Here is a 16,990-nt window from a genome sequence, read left to right as displayed (position 1 = left end):
TGATTTCATGTTGTTTACACCCAGTTCTGACTCCACCATCTGAATGTGGCAGGAGAAATCTACTCATCAGACTTTTCACATTTTCTGCTGTCTAGTTTTGGTGATCCGGTACAAACTGTAGCCTCAATTTCCTGTTCTTAGCTGACAGGAGTGGGTATCAGTGTGGTCTTCTGCTGCTGTAGTCCATCTGCTTCAAGTGTTTGATGTGAAGAAATTTTTCCCAGAGAAGTGCTGCTCATTGGATATTTTCCTCTTTCAGACCATTTCTCTGTCAACCCTCACACAGTCATTTAAATCACTTTTCTTTCCCATGAGATGCTGTCATGCTAATGTCAAATGGAGTTGTTGCTGTGTGACTGGCTCATTAGATACTATAGAAGCAGACAGTTGTATGTAAGAATTAGGAAGATCCACCTCACCTTTGCCACTAAAAGTGTGTCACAGTACCTGCAGCAAAGAACAGCCTGTGTGTATCTCTGGAACCACGCTGGGAATGTGGAGAAGTTCAGTGATGAAGCCTTTTCTTGCTCTCAAACCAGGCACATTTGATTAGAAGCTTCCATGCGAAGTTGCTTGTTCGCAGCTTTAATGAAGGAAATGATAGAATAAACACTCATGCAAGTGCATTTACGGATTTCTTTAACTTTGTGTGGTTCTTTTCATCTTATGTGACAAAACTAATGACATTTTAAGTGAAAGAATTATACTATTATTAGAGAGCAGTAAATGGTTAATGGTAAAGTTTAATCAAGTACAAGTGTGCACAGTGTGTTACAAAAAATAACTACAAATGAATTAAAATAAATGAAAGAGTAAAAAAATAAATCTTCCGTTGTTGCTTGCCAGTTATTCATTTTTGATTCATGAATTCATTGATTGATTAGATATGTTTACATATGTTTACATATGTCTTAGATAAACATGTTATTAATTTCAGTGTGCTTGCTCTCTCTCGGTGACTTACCAATAATGCGTGCTTTGTAGGTTTGAATTGTGGCTCGATTGTCATCCAGCGACTGGTTTCCCCAGAGCACCACATGAGATCTATCACATGCTGAGCACAATGCATAGTAAACAGTGCAGTGTGCGAACAGTCCAGGTGCTGCTCAGGCTTTTGTCAGGGTTTAAAAGGCTGCAATAAGCTAATGACATAAATGGTTTTCCCTCATCATCCCAGTACCTTTTACTGTGTTTACATTTATTGTTTGTTTTTTTTGTTTTTTTACCTATTACTTTGTGAAGAGTCATCATACATTGAAAATATCGCTCATCATGATCCATCATCATTCATAACCTGTTGGAGTGAGAAGAGGGGAGGAAATGAGACTGAAGGTTAATTGTATCGAATTGTGTTTCCCTAAAGATTAAGGGTCAGAGAGATGTCACCAAATATATAATTTACACACACACACGCACAAAAAAAAAAGCAGAAACCTTGTGAGGGGGCCTGAGCACCAGTTTGAAAATATAAGGGTCTCTGTATAATCTGATTTGACACATAAATTATTTTTCTGCATTACAGAGGGATTCAGGTGTAATGGTGAAAAAGAATTCTTCATAACTTTTATATAACCTATTACACTATTTATTATATTGTTCTAATCCTGTATCATTTCACGTGGATATGAAAAAAAATTAAATCCCCGGCTGCAAGAGGAAAGTAAATATTTAGTGCAAATGTGAAGCCAGTGATGGAAAAAATACATGAAAGACATTTGCCTTGTGGTTCAAATGCGTCACCAATTTGGGGCGTGTTCTTCACAACAGGATCTATATAGTGGTGTAATCTCTGCTCCCAAATACACAAAGCCTCACTGCAGTCACCTGTTACACACGACAAAGTAACTCGAAGAGGTTTCATCTCCGAAAATGCAAGCTGAGGAATACAATCGCAGAGGTAATCATGGACTCATTTTGGATGATGTTGATATTTAACTTCAAATGCCAACAAGCACATAATAAAGAAAATGAATATGAATAACTTGCAGTGATCTCTTATTGATCAGGTAAGGAGATGGTGGACTACATCACAAAGTACCTGGGCTCCATCAGGGAGAGGAGGGTCATTCCTGATGTGAAACCTGGCTACATGAGGCAGCTTCTTCCTGAGGCTGCACCTACGGAGCCGGAGGACTGGGAGAATATCTTCAATGACATTGAGAAGGTCATCATGCCAGGGGTAAGCGTCACAGCAAAACCCAATTTGAATTCACCTTGCTTGTTCAGTTCACTGAAATGATCATGAAATACATTTATGGCAAGCGAGTGTTTTCCTATCTCTCTGCCCAGGTGGTTCACTGGCAGAGCCCTCACATGCACGCCTACTATCCCAGTCTGACTTCATGGCCCTCTATGCTCGGGGATATGCTGGCAGATGCAATCAACTGTGTTGGGTTCACTTGGGTACGCAATGACCAAAAAGACAATCAATCACATGCTACCATCTGCTTCAGTGATGTCTTATTTGCTTGTTTTTTCAGGCCTCAAGCCCAGCATGCACAGAGCTGGAAATGAATGTGATGGACTGGCTGTGTAAAGCACTAGAGCTCCCCACTTTCTTTCTTCACTACCATCCTGACAGCAGAGGTGGAGGCATCCTGCAGGTGTGCAACATCCTAATCTGTTTGCTCTAGAGCCACGAAGTTTACAGTCTTTCGGGGCCTCATTGTGTTTCTGACCTACTTGGCTCTCTCGTCAGAGTACAGTCAGTGAGAGCACACTGGTTGCTCTGCTGGCAGCCAGGAAAGACAAAATCCTGCAGCTGCGGGCCGAGCTTGACCAGGACGTGGACGACTCAGTCATAAACTCAAGACTAGTGGCCTACGCTTCAGATCAGGTAAGCTGCACAGGAGCTTCCTATCAGCCTGATAAACTGAACCGTAAAACTGATCAGATGTTGCTTTTATAGGCTCATTCATCAGTTGAAAAGGCAGGACTGATCTCACTGGTGAAGATCAGGTTTCTGCCGACCGATGACGAGTTGTCTCTGAGAGGAGACACTTTGAAACAAGCCATACAAGAAGACAGGGCAAGAGGACTTGTCCCCTTCCTGGTATGTGTGTTTGAAACCTCAATGGGACATTTCTGCAGAGAATTTAAGAATCCCCATATTGTTTTGAATCTAGTAGCTTACACCGAATACCTAACATGTGCCACAATACCCATCACATTTTTAAAAGCATATACTAACGCTGCAGTATATAAAAATCAGAATCGGCAGACTGTAGCATCAGCCAATCAGTGCCTTTGTTTGATTTTTCTGCTGCATGGCAAACACAGATGCATGCAGAAACTGTTTTACAATCTATTTTTTTGATGGTGCATTTAAAGAAAATCAAATGTCTGGAAGTTGAAGTTCAGCTTCATTTCTTTTAAAACTGAAAAATTGTCCGAATAATTTCTTTTTAAACTTGGAAAAAAATATGAAAATAAGTAGCAAAACGTTGTACATCATTAATCGGGACACTTGTATATCATCTCATATCATGAGGAAACTGTGATTTTTAGCTTCAAAAGTACACAACAAACCCGTGTTGCATGTTGGATCTCATCTGACCCATTCTGTCATTTTCAGCTGTGTTCAACTCTGGGAACTACTGGAGCGTGTGCCTTCGATAAGCTATCGGAACTGGGACCAGTCTGTGTGTCTTTTAATTTTACTTCCAAATCATACTGCAGAGTCAGACTTTTTTTTTTCTTTGCATACATAAGATGAAGTTAGAAGTGAAATTGAAATTGAAATCTTTTTGCAGGTGAGGAAGAGGGACTCTGGCTCCATGTTGATGCCGCGTATGCTGGCTCTGCCTACTTTTGTCCGGAGCTCCGCTGGTCAATGAAGGGCATTGAATTTGCGCACTCTTTTGTTTTCAACCCTTCTAAGTGGATGATGGTCCATTTTGACTGCACAGCATTCTGGTGAGTAGAGACATTTAAGCCATACCTCAACTCTGTCGCTATAATATCTGCAAAATTACATCTGACAAAGTGCAAATTTAAACAGAAGAATGCTTTTAAGCTGGTGATTTAATTAACTGTTGATCTCAGGGTAAAGGATAAATACAAGCTCCAGCAGACCTTCAGTGTTGATCCTGTTTACCTCAGACATGAAAACTCACTGGCAGCCACCGACTTTATGGTTCGTCATCATCACTTATTCACCAGTTCAAAATGTTACAGTCTCATCTGAAGCAGTTACACTTTTTTTCTTTGGTTCAGCACTGGCAAATACCTCTCAGTCGACGCTTCCGTGCTCTGAAGCTCTGGTTTGTTCTGCGCTCCTTTGGATTGAAAAACCTCCAGGCTCATATCAGACATGTAAGTGGCATTCTTCTAAAATAGATATCAATATTAGACTTCCATTATAGAAAGTGTATTTAATGTGAAGTTTTGTTTGTTTGCTTTGGGGTTTTTTAGGGGATTGAGATGGCAAAACTCTTGGAGTCTCATATTAGGAGCAACACAGATTTTGAGGTTCCTGCTAAGAGGCACCTCGGCCTGGTGGTCTTCTGCCTGAAAGTATGCAACTTGTCCTTGTACCTGAATTGTGCAGTAAACTATAAATATGTTGACCTTATAGTTTTCACCAGAAAATCATTACTGACATGTGCTAAGAAGTCCCTATTACGCCTTGTTCAATGGTGGTTTGTTATATACCTGAATGTGGTCAGCTAGTTCCCAGGTGAAATGGCAAAAATAGTAGGAAAAGGGTAAACACAGATGTGTTAGTAAGGGTTTTGTGGCTTTACACAAAGACTTACGAACATTTTATTGTATCTTCTTTTTGTTGGGAGGGAACGCTTTGACCCAGGAGCTGCTGAGGAGACTGACCCGGTCAGGCACCATGTACCTCATTCCTGCGGATATTTATACCAAACGCATCATCCGGTTTACGGTGACCTCACAGTACACTACTGCCGATGACATCCTCAGGGACTGGGGCATTATCTGTAAAACAGCTTCCACTCTCCTGGCTGAGACACAGGCTTTGAATTATGCAGACCAGTCACAATCAGGGGAAGATGATGTAATAGGTGATGAAGAATACCAAGACCCGGTCTTAGACACCGGGTCTGATGAGAAAGAGGATGCTGTTGCCAGGCTGGAAAAAGCTCAAGTGGAGTTGTGGATTGACAAAGCTTGGAATCGGTCTAGAAGACCAATGCGATCTCTTAGCTGCAGCAGCGAGCCCCTGCCTTACACTTATATCAGGTCCTTGTGTGGCTATGATTTTGAAACGAGGCCTATAGTCGAAGATGCTGCTGGTGGCCTTCCTGTGCCTTCAACAACAGGATCTGGTGCGACAATAAATATTGAGGAGATGCCTTCAAATGATCTGGGAAAACAGGTCCTGAAAAAGCTGACAAAGTTCTACAGCGTTCCCAGCTTCTGTAACCAGTGGGTGCAGTGTGGTCGGCACCAGCTCTGCTGCCCTCTGAAGGTTTCTCCAGCAGCTCAAAACCACTTACCCTCCACCTGCAGAAGAGTGAACTGTATGTCTTCCTCTGCTGTAACAAACACAGCCCCCCCTCCTACACCACTGGAAACTTCCACTGCTCCTAAACTCCTTTGACGAGCCAAAAACCAGCACAAAGTGTACCTCACATCCACACAATAATTCACCTATTGATCGATAAGCAGTTTGCTTCAGCACACAGTCAACCAACACAGTCACCAAATAACAGTGTCGGCGATATGGGATTTATTCATATAAAAATCATTTAAAAAAAGAAAGTATTTCAGACTAAACAGTTGAAATATAAAAAAATGAAATGCATGCCATTATATGTTTGTATATCCACAATGTAAATGTTGTTTGTCATAAATCAACACTAATCTTTTTGAGACTGACAATAAAATATCAGCGCTGAACTCGTTTAAAGCCTGAGTCTTCCTTCTGCAATGCAGTTGAATAACTCCTGAGTCATGGGTATGTAGCCCTTATTGTCTTCCAGGTAAAACAGAAGATCCTTGATGACAGCAGGGTTAAAACCTTCCTCTGCCAGCTTCACCTTCATCTGCTTAAAGGTGCTCGTCACTACCAATGCATCCTGCCAGAGAAAAATGAAATGGTTACGGGATTATTGCTAAGATATATGCAGATATATCTTAATGTGATTAATTCTTTGAACTTTATTTACCTGTATGCGAACGAAGCGTGGTCTTGCGTAGCTGGGCAAGTAGTTTTTGACATGCTGATATAAAGCTTTGCCATCAAAGTCCATATTTTCTTTCAGTTTCAGTGCTGCCATTCCAATTCTTCCCTCATGTCCTATTCAGTGAAGGTCAAAGTAAAAAGAAGAAAAAATACCCTCAGAATCCTGACATTAATCCAAACATTCAGAGTTTTTCCTCAGTATGTCAGAAATATGCGATTAATCTCAGAATTCCAAGAAAAAACTTCTGAATTCTGATTTTTTTTCTTAGAATTCTGGAAAAAAGATGTTTGTAATATTTATGAGACATACATCACAATAATCTTGCTTTTAGTGTCATTATTACCTGGCACCTTCACACCATAGACATTAGCCTCTTCAACAAAGTCAACTGCGAGCAGGTGGTCAGCCACCTCTGCGGTTGCCACATTTTCTCCTTTCCACCTGTAACAGATATAATACAGAGTATTTACAGTACTCAGCTGCAGTGTATCTTTTTTCAGCAGGGACACACAAAAGTAACAAACTTCCCTAAAACACTGAGATAATAGTTCATCAAAGATGTTTAGGTTTAACTATAAAGAATAAAATACTGAAAGCAATTAGATTAGACTCACCACAGTGTCCGTAATTCTGAAATTATATATGATATATCCTAAACTTGAGGGTTTTACTGTTTTTTCCATAGCTTAAATTCTATTTCAAGTGAAGAAGTAAACTTTCTGGCCTTATTTTACAACTATAACCTTTGTATGTTTAACATGTTTAACAGATTGTAAGCAATCTGTTAAACATTCATCCAGCTGTTCCAGACAGAAGGACAACTGCTGCCTAAGTGCAAACCCGTATTGATCCCGTATGTGTCAGGAGTATTGGATCAGTTGAGACGCATTTTTTCTAAACACTGAGTCTCTGTGGCTTTTAAACCCCAAAACACGCTGCACCAAAAATTGGTCCACCCCAAGGATTGGGTTCCCCAACACAAACAGAGTAATATAGTGTATGCTGTAAAGTGCCAGGAGGATTGCCAGGATTTATACATTTACAGGGCAGTGGACACTCTTTCAATGATGACGATGTACACATCCTGGACGGGGAGGAACGCTGGTTTGAGTGCAGTCACTTGGATGAGTGACATAACGTTTCTCCCACTGAAAACGCTACGTCCAGATTAACAGAATCAACTTTTTGGGGGTCACACTAAGTTGTGCTTTTAAGACAAAAAACACTCTCTGGTACTCCTTGTCCTGACCTTTCACCCAGATTGTCAAATTCATTTATTATGTTTCACAGACCTGAAAGTGTCTCCAATGCGGTCTTGAAAGAAGATGAATCCCTCGTCGTCAATCTTTAGAAGGTCGCCACTGTTAAAGTACATGTCGCCCTTCTCGAACACATCTCTTAGCTTCTTCTTGTCTGTCTGCTGCTTGTCCTTGGCATAGCCACTGAAGGGTGTTCTTTTTCCAATCTTTGCCACAAGCAGACCAGTTTCTCCTGCGAGTAAAAGTAACAGTATACGTTTAAATAGCAGCTTAAAAGTCAAGACGGCACCTTAAGAGACAGGCTCACCTCTTGGGACTTCAACACAAAATCCTCTGGAGTCTCTGACTGGCTCCTCTTTTTCTGTGTCAAACCTTATGAGGGCATATTTGCATGCCATCTGAAACAGTTTACAGATACATTGAAGAGAATAAGCAGTTAGTCATATAAATCATGCCACATCTCCATATACAGAGGTCCAGTTAACCTCTGAAAAAAGGCTCACTGGCCTCACAGAGACTCACAGCCAATTGTCCACCAGTGGCACTAGTTTCAGCCATTATGCAAACGTACTCTTTATAAGGTTGTTGCATTCAGCTGAGACTGAAGTTACTTGAGTGACAAAACGTTTCTCTAAAAAAGCTATGACTTAAGCCATGGTTCTTCTAAGCATGGCTTAGGTTCGCAAAATTCATCTGAACAAACCACAAGACTTTTGGGAAAATGGACTGTACACAGTGGCATATTTTGTGAAAAGCAAGCACAGCATAAAAACTGTGAAGCAGGATGGTGAAGAGGAGATGGTCTGGACTAGTTTTGCAGCCAAAGGACCTGATTATCTTGCAGTCATTAAGTTGACCATGAACTCCTCCGTATACCAAAGTATTCTAGAGTCAAATGTGAGACCATCTGTCTGACAACTGAAGCAACTTGAAGTGACATTATAAAGAAAGGTGGACTAATGTTATAGTTTTATAATTATGTAACTTTAGAATTGAAAGAGGGTGTGCTTTTCTTTTTCACATGGCTGTATCTACCCATCTTCACAACCTTGCGCCTCCATATTTATCCGATCTTTCCATACATACTCATCCCCTCGTACACTCCGCTCTTCTTCAGCTTCCCTTCGGTCTCTTCCACCTGCTCGCCTGACTACCATGGGACTCAGAGTCTTTAGTTATTCTGCCCCGAGACTTTGGAATGCACTTCCACCAGATCTCTGGACTACAAACTCTCTCATTAATTAGAAATCACGTCCCAAAACCCATCTATTCAGAATTGCATACCCTTGATTCCGTCTCGGTCTATTTTTACCTTGCTTACTTTTCATACTTTCATGCTTGCTTTTTTCCCCTCATTTACCTTATGTTTAAAAGTTTATTATGCAATATTTGTTGTATTGTTGCTACTTTTTTGTGACCTTGAGGGTCTTAAAGCTGCCTATAAATATAATGTATTATTATTATTATTATTACTACATCTTACTTTGTAGAGAAAATGGTCTCTGCCAACAGCTCCAACTTTCCCACCATAGTTGAAAAAGCCAACATTCCCTTCAGTTGCGCCGTAGCATTCACGGATACAAATGTTCCCAAATCGCTCCAGGAACTCAACCCAGGTGTCTTCCCTTATTCCGTTCCCTACGGCCAGTCGGACCTTATGATCCTTGTCATTGTCTCTCTAAAAGAAGGCCAAAGGAGAGGTGAGAACATAAACAATGACCATAAGAAACAATGCTCCTGACTGAAGCAGGTTGGTAGAAATCATTAAAACAGTTTGAGCTTCTAATGCATATCCCAATATTGTCATCACTATGACCTTAAACTTGTGTTTACCTTCGGTGTGTTGCAGAGGTAGCGCATGACCTCGCCTATGTACTGGATGACAGTCACATTGTACTTTCTACAGTCATTCCAAAAGTTGGAGGCAGAGAACTTGCTTCTCAAAACAACAGTGGTGCCTAAAAATGGAAAGATACAGAGTTCAGCAAATATGCCGCTTCATGCTAAGAGTTCAGTGTTGTAAACTCTGCAAGGTGAACTTTAGGACTTCAAAGTAAAAAACAATGGAAGCGGGTGTAGTTTGAGGTCACGTATACAGGGAGTGCAGAATTATTAGGCAAGTTGTATTTTTGAGGAATAATTTTATTATTGAACAACAACCATGTTCTCAATGAACCCAAAAAACTCATTAATATCAAAGCTGAATGTTTTTGGAAGTAGTTTTTAGTTTGTTTTTAGTTTTAGCTATTTTAGGGGGATATCTGTGTGTGCAGGTGACTATTACTGTGCATAATTATTAGGCAACTTAACAAAAAACAAATATATACCCATTTCAATTATTTATTTTTACCAGTGAAACCAATATAACATCTCCACATTCACAAATATACATTTCTGACATTCAAAAACAAAACAAAAACAAATCAGCGACCAATATAGCCACCTTTCTTTGCAAGGACACTCAAAAGCCTGCCATCCATGGATTCTGTCAGTGTTTTGATCTGTTCACCATCAACACTGCGTGCAGCAGCAACCACAGCCTCCCAGACACTGTTCAGAGAGGTGTACTGTTTTCCCTCCTTGTAAATCTCACATTTGATGATGGACCACAGGTTCTCAATGGGGTTCAGATCAGGTGAACAAGGTGGCCATGTCATTAGTTTTTCTTCTTTTATACCCTTTCTTGCCAGCCACGCTGTGGAGTACTTGGACGCGTGTGATGGAGCATTGTCCTGCATGAAAATCATGTTTTTCTTGAAGGATGCAGACTTCTTCCTGTACCACTGCTTGAAGAAGGTGTCTTCCAGAAACTGGCAGTAGGACTGGGAGTTGAGCTTGACTCCATCCTCAACCCGAAAAGGCCCCACAAGCTCATCTTTGATGATACCAGCCCAAACCAGTACTCCACCTCCACCTTGCTGGCGTCTGAGTCGGACTGGAGCTCTCTGCCCTTTACCAATCCAGCCACGGGCCCATCCATCTGGCCCATCAAGACTCACTCTCATTTCATCAGTCCATAAAACCTTAGAAAAACCAGTCTTGAGATATTTCTTGGCCCAGTCTTGACGTTTCAGCTTGTGTGTCTTGTTCAGTGGTGGTCGTCTTTCAGCCTTTCTTACCTTGGCCATGTCTCTGAGTATTGCACACCTTGTGCTTTTGGCCACTCCAGTGATGTTGCAGCTCTGAAATATGGCCAAACTGGTGGCAAGTGGCATCTTGGCAGCTTCACGCTTGACTTTTCTCAGTTCATGGGCAGTTATTTTGCACCTTGGTTTTTCCACACGCTTCTTGCAGGGTCGCAACTATTTTGAATGAAACGCTTGATTGTTCAATGATCACGCTTCAGAAGCTTTGCAATTTTGAGACTGCTGCATCCCTCTGCAAGATATCTCACTATTTTTGACTTTTCTGAGCCTGTCAAGTCCTTCTTTTGACCCATTTTGCCAAAGGAAAGGACGTTGCCTAATAATTATGCACACCTGATATAGGGTGTTGATGTCATTAGACCACACCCCTTCTCATTACAGAGATGCACATCACCTAATATGCTTAATTGGTAGTAGGCTTTCGAGCCTATACAGCTTGGAGTAAGACAACATGCATGAAGAGGATGATGTGGACAAAATACTCATTTGCCTAATAATTCTGCACTCCCTGTAGCCTATGTTGGTTTAACCTGCAATAAATTCAGTGGAAATCTTGATTTGTGGTTTTATTTTTAGGTAATGTTTCATGTATTACCTTTTTCTATAGTTCCACAAAGTCCCATAAGAAAAGCAGCACTGTGATACAGAGGGAGATTTATGTAGATGACATCATCTGAGCGCACACCAACAAAAGTCAGGAGAAAACTTCCCCTCCAAACCCTCTCGTGTTTAAGCACAGCTGCTTTTGGAAGCCCTGTAAAAACAGATGTAGCACAGTTAGTCCTCATTCTCAGGTGTCCCACCAATTTAATACTGTGAACTGTGAAAACTCCTAAAATATAACACTGTGCAGACATGGGTCAATATTCTGCTTAGATAAATAGATTTTTTATTTTTAATATTTTTCATTATAGGATTATTTCATTAATTTATTTTTATTTAGTTTGGGTTTTTGTTTTTTTACACTAACTGGTACCTTACACCAGCGGTCCCCAACCTTTTTTGCGCCACGTACGGACCGGTTTATTGTATTGTATTGTATTGTATCTTTATTTGTTTCAGACATATAAAACAAAAAACAATATATACACACTACATATATTTTCATTTACAGATACGAATATATATGTAGATATACACACACACACGTATGTGTTCAGATAAACAAAAAATATATAATGAAATAAAACAAAATCGTCTGACATAATGTAACAATGTTTGGTCTGAAAAGGAGTAGGAAGAAGTATGAACATACTTATTAATTCCTACCCCTGCTCAACATCTTATTGATCCCACATAATTCACCTAATTCCCATCATCACATACTCCACACGATACACGAGGAGAACCTATATAAACTTGGCTACCGTGATTGATATAATTTGGATATAATTTGATATTTTTATACATACAATGGGTGATCATCTTTATCGGTATCATATTCTTCCAAAATCAGTTTTCGAAGTATTTTCATGAACTTACTAATTCCTGAGCATTGCTGTAGATCTATAGTAAAACTATTCCACAGTTTTACCCCATAAATAGTGACACAAAAGGTTTTAACCTTTGACCGTGCTTTAAGAATCCTTAGATTCAATTTCCCCCTCAATTCATAGTCTCCTTCTCTGTCATAGAACATCCTCTGTATATTTCCTGGTAACATATTGTATCTGGCCTTGTACATAATTTTTGCAGTTTTATATTTTATAAGATCCATAAACTTCAGTATTTTTAATTTCAAAAACATGATGTTAGTATGGTCTCTAAATCCTGCTTTATTAATCATCCTGATTGCTTTTTTTTGAATTTTACATATTGGTTGAAGTGCAGTTTTATATGTGTTTCCCCAAATTTCCACACAGTATTCCAAATATGGCAATATAAGTGAACAATAAAGTACCCGGAGTGATTTGGAAGGCAAAAAATATTTAACTTTACTCAGTACGGAGATGCTTCTTGACAGTTTGGCTTGTATATGCTTTATGTGAGGTTTCCAGCAGATTTTGTTATCTATTATCACACCCAGAAATTTTGTATCCGAAACTTGCTCTATTTCAACATTGTTTACTAATAATTTTGCTCCTGCATCTTTTTTACAATTTCCGAATAACATAAATGTAGTTTTTTCCAAATTTAATGATAACTTATTTCTATCAAACCATGTTTTCAGTTTAATCATTTCTTGTGTGACAATTTCCAAAAGCTGCTGTAAGTTCTCTCCAGCACAAAAAATATTTGTATCATCTGCAAATAGAATAAACTGTAGTATATCTGATGTTCTGCATATATCATTGATATAGAGGATAAACAGCTTTGGTCCCAATACTGACCCCTGCGGAACTCCACAAACAATGTCCATACACTCTGATTGATATTCCCCAATTTTCACAAATTGCTGCCTGTCTCTCAAATAACTCTTTACCCATTCTAACACCACTCCTCTAATGCCGTAGTACTCCAGTTTATCAAGTAATATGTCATGATTAATTGTGTCAAAAGCTTTTTTTAGGTCAATGAATACACTAACTATACATTGTCTTTTATCTATATTGTTGGTGATATTTTCGATCAGTTCCATTAATGCCAATGATGTTGATCTATTTGATCTGAAACCATACTGACTATCCATTATTATTTTGTGTTTATCTATAAATTTGTCAAGTCTATTACTAAAGACTTTTTCCAGTATTTTTGAAAATTGAGAAAGTAGAGAGACAGGCCTATAATTTGTGAATTGGTGTCTGTCACCATTTTTAAACAGTGGTGTTACTTTAGCTGTTTTCATTTGTTTTGGGAATGTACCAGTTTGTAAGGACAAATTGCAAATGTGTGTTAAGGGTTTGGAAATGCCCTCTATCACTCTCTTAACGATTTCCATATCAAGGTCGTCAGAGTCTGTAGAGTTTTTTGTTTGTGATTTCCCAACAATATCAATGATTTCCATTTCTTCCACCACCGTTAAGAACATTGAATGAGGATTGCGGTCAATGAGTCTAGTTTCTTTCTCTACAGAATCTGTTATATCAGGAATTGTTTCAGCCAAGTCTGGCCCAACACTTACAAAGAATTTATTGAACTCATTTACCACATCTCTCATATTAGTAATATTTCTATCATTATTTGCGAAATACGAAGGATAGTCTGCCTGCCCCGAGCCCTTTTTGATGATGGTATTTAATGTTTTCCAGATCCCTTTAATATTATTTTTATTCATAATCAGTAATTTTTCATAGTATTCCTTTTTACATGACCTTAAAATACTCGTTAATTTATTTTTATATTTCTTGTATTTATTTTCAGCTTCTGTACTTCTGTTCATTATAAATTCTCTGTATAAGGTATTTTTCTTCTTACATGCATTTTGCAATCCTTTTGTAATCCATGGGCACTCTGCATATTTTTGTTTTTTACTATATTTCTTTACTGGGCAATGACTATTATATAACAGTTTAAATTTTCCTAAAAAAATCTCATAAGCTTTATCAATATTTTTTTCCTTATACAGCATCTCCCATTCTTGCTTGAGTAAATCACTTTTGAATGCGTTTATTGACTCTTCTGTCTCACTCGTTTGTATTTTATTGTGTTTTGCTGTTTAACCTTCCTGTAATTGCTGTTATACACTATAAAAACAGGTAGATGATCACTGATGTCATTAATTAGGAGACCACTTATGGTTCTATTTTCTATTTCATTAGTAAATATATTGTCTATTAGGGTTGCCGACTGTGCTGTAATCCTGCTGGGCTTAGTGATCACTGGAAAAAGTCCCAAGCTATACATTGTATTGATAAATTCCTCTGTCGCTCTCTGCTTGTTTGGATTTAGTAGATCTATGTTAAAATCCCCACATATGAACATGACTTTTTGATTTGTCCTAATGAATGTTTTATCTACCCACTCCTTAAAAATTTCAATATTAGCCCGACAATATTTTCACGGACCGGCCTTTAAGTTGTCGCGGATAAATACAAAAATAAAACTAGTACCGGTACCTAAAAAAAGAAGATTTATTCATAACACACGTGAAAAGACCCAGGAAAACAGAGTTAACGATAAAACCAATAACAAAATAACGCTGAAAACCGATAAAAACCCTAAAAACCATACATTTCACACCTGAGCCTCAACTCTCGCGGCCGGTACCAAATGACTCACGGACCGGTACCGGTCCGAGGCCCGGGGGTTGGGGACCGCTGCCTTACACCCGATACAAATAAAATATATGTTACCTTTTTGGATATACACGAATTTCACTTCTTATCTATACCGTATACCTATGTACAAGGAGTTTGGTTGTATCCTTACATGTTGGCTAAAATAACGCAAACATATTATTTACTCTTATAAATGAAGTAAGCTAACTAAAACAAGGAAAGTCAGACAGTTTCTTTCATGTGAGCGTCGCTTTGAGTTTAATTTCCAGCTGTCTCTCTTTTCTTTTTAAAATCCCAGACATCCCTCTTAACGGATCCATCCTACATCCCGCTCTGGCGCTCTGCGTCAGTTAGGAGCACGTGCACCTGGACCAAACCAAATTATGAAATAATGAGGGGGGTAACTTTTTATGGTGATAGGTTAATAATTTTCATGAAAAAAGCTAAATGACTGTTGTGCTGTTTTCATGGGATCCTGTCAGTCATTAGAATCGTCATCACTTTTCTCCCCACTGCTCCTTCAATTACTCAACCTCTGCACGATAGTTGTATATAAGTCGAGGTCAGATAAGCCCTCGAGGTTACCTGTGGTTCCTGATGTGTAGATGTACACCGCAGGACTCTTGATGTTAATGCTGGCCCTGAGCTGAGGGGACAGGGGCTCGTCTGACTCCATCTGAATTTTGTCAGAGAGGCTTTCGATGCCGTCCACATGACAGTGCTCACGGAGGATAAACACAAGGATACCCTGCTGCTTCAAAGTGGGCAGCACCTCCTCTATTGCTCCTTGAAGGTCTGAGAGCGAGGGAGGTAAAAAGAAAAGAGGTGCTGATCAGTCATTACAGGGTTACATAAATGTGTGTTTAATAAACAGTCTATTTGATGGTGAAATTAATAAGATATACCCATGCAACTTTAGTGCAGTCCAAACCTCCCAGATTAAAAAAAAAGTAGTCAGAGATACAAACATACTTTTTAAATTAATTAGACAATATGATCACGTGATATTAAAAACGAAAGATATGCAGCACGTTTAAAGTTAATTTCATTAAAACAAACGCCAACAGCTTACTGCAGTATTTACACAGCTTACCAGCGCCAGCGAGCAGGACTTTGGCTTCACAGCAGGAGAAACAGTGCAGCAGGGATTTGGATCTCATGTTGACGTTGAGAAAGGAAGCTGTGCATCCCAGCTTGGACAGTGCGAGCCACATCCATACAAACCACGGCTCGTTGCCCAAGAAGAGGGCTACCGTGTCCCCCTGCTTGAGGTGGGCATGCGTTAACAGAGCCCTGGCCACTTTGTTGCTTTCTCTGTCGGCTTGGCTGTACGTGTAGGAGCTTTCCTCGTAAACTATGAACTTCTTATGCGGATGCTCCGCCACTTTCTCTAGAAAACGATCTAAAATACTGTAAAACTTTTTCTTGATTCTGCTCAAGCGTATACCGACATAAATGGAAATAAATGTGTATCTTAAATCTTTCAAAAAATAAGGATTCCGAAAGTAAATTAGTATGGGTAAAACCGCCAACGCGGTGCACAAAATATATGCAAGCATTTCTTTAACCAAGAGGAATATGTCAGACCTGCTGGATCCAAACGATCGACCTCCAGCACCTGTTGGATCATTTCCGTTTACTCCTCCTTAACTTTCTCTCCCCCTTTCCTCTTTTCTTTACTGGGGAGGAGTCATGGGAATTTGATGAAGTAGTAATCATTTAAAAACCGAGGAATTATATTTTTTAAACATAGGCCTATATATCGCCTGATTTTTTTTTCTTTAATGTTATTCACCTGGTTACTCCTAACAACAAGTTCACATTAGGGCATTCAGGGGCCATTCTGAGGTATTGATAGCTTATGTCTCATATGACCCATAGTTACTTCAAACCAAGACTGGATTTTGTTACTACACTACACACGGCACACACTCGTAGACATTTATTTTTATTTTATTTACACTTTCTATTCACACTTTAAAGAAATATTTGCCACATGTCATAGAAAAACTTTGTTTGCAGAAAACAGGTTCCTTTCTTGGTCTATTTTTTTTTATATATTAAACCATCTTCCACCATCACTGGACCTGTTGAAGAGAAAAACAAATTATTAATTTATAGAGGGTTTATCTTTTTCATTGGATAGTACTGAGACAGATACTAAAAACAAACATAGGAGACTTATAATTCGGTGTTGTTTCTGAATTTTAATTACTAAAGAAGATCCACTTTAAAAATTTATATAATCATTTTTAGAAATACCTTAAAGGTGT

The 16,990-nt window shown here is 39.1% G+C and overlaps 2 protein-coding genes across 4 annotated transcripts; one reads left to right on the top strand and one right to left on the bottom strand.

Annotated features, from left to right (window-relative positions):
- Positions 1-1,789: 1,789 nt before the first annotated feature.
- Positions 1,790-5,600, top strand: hdc (histidine decarboxylase). The gene is made up of 12 exons (XM_040011678.1): positions 1,790-1,897; positions 2,007-2,179; positions 2,290-2,403; positions 2,481-2,603; positions 2,699-2,836; positions 2,909-3,052; positions 3,575-3,641; positions 3,753-3,915; positions 4,045-4,135; positions 4,216-4,314; positions 4,414-4,515; positions 4,787-5,600. The coding sequence occupies exons 1-12, from the start codon at positions 1,870-1,872 to the stop codon at positions 5,567-5,569; spliced, it is 2,025 nt and encodes a 674-aa protein (XP_039867612.1). The 5' UTR covers positions 1,790-1,869; the 3' UTR covers positions 5,570-5,600.
- On the bottom strand, positions 5,232-16,376 carry LOC120721391 (very long-chain acyl-CoA synthetase-like). 3 transcript variants are annotated; one of them, XM_040011682.1, is made up of 11 exons: positions 16,305-16,376; positions 15,811-15,982; positions 15,303-15,512; positions 11,156-11,314; positions 9,248-9,372; positions 8,898-9,092; positions 7,722-7,812; positions 7,448-7,646; positions 6,499-6,596; positions 6,138-6,268; positions 5,232-6,047 (listed from the first exon to the last, which is right to left on the bottom strand). In XM_040011682.1, the coding sequence occupies exons 2-11, from the start codon at positions 15,929-15,931 to the stop codon at positions 5,874-5,876; spliced, it is 1,503 nt and encodes a 500-aa protein (XP_039867616.1). In that variant the 5' UTR covers positions 15,932-15,982; positions 16,305-16,376; the 3' UTR covers positions 5,232-5,873. The 3 variants fall into 3 exon arrangements, with proteins under 3 accessions (XP_039867616.1, XP_039867615.1, XP_039867614.1); XM_040011681.1 differs by having other exon boundaries at positions 15,811-15,979; positions 16,305-16,369; XM_040011680.1 differs by lacking the exon at positions 16,305-16,376 and having other exon boundaries at positions 15,811-16,298.
- Between the last annotated feature and the right edge of the window lie 614 nt (positions 16,377-16,990).

This window comes from Simochromis diagramma, unplaced genomic scaffold (assembly GCF_900408965.1).
Source record: "Simochromis diagramma unplaced genomic scaffold, fSimDia1.1 OVJJ01000603.1, whole genome shotgun sequence".
Taxonomy (NCBI): Eukaryota; Metazoa; Chordata; class Actinopteri; order Cichliformes; family Cichlidae; genus Simochromis; species Simochromis diagramma.
This window is presented reverse-complemented; position numbering and strand designations above follow the sequence as displayed.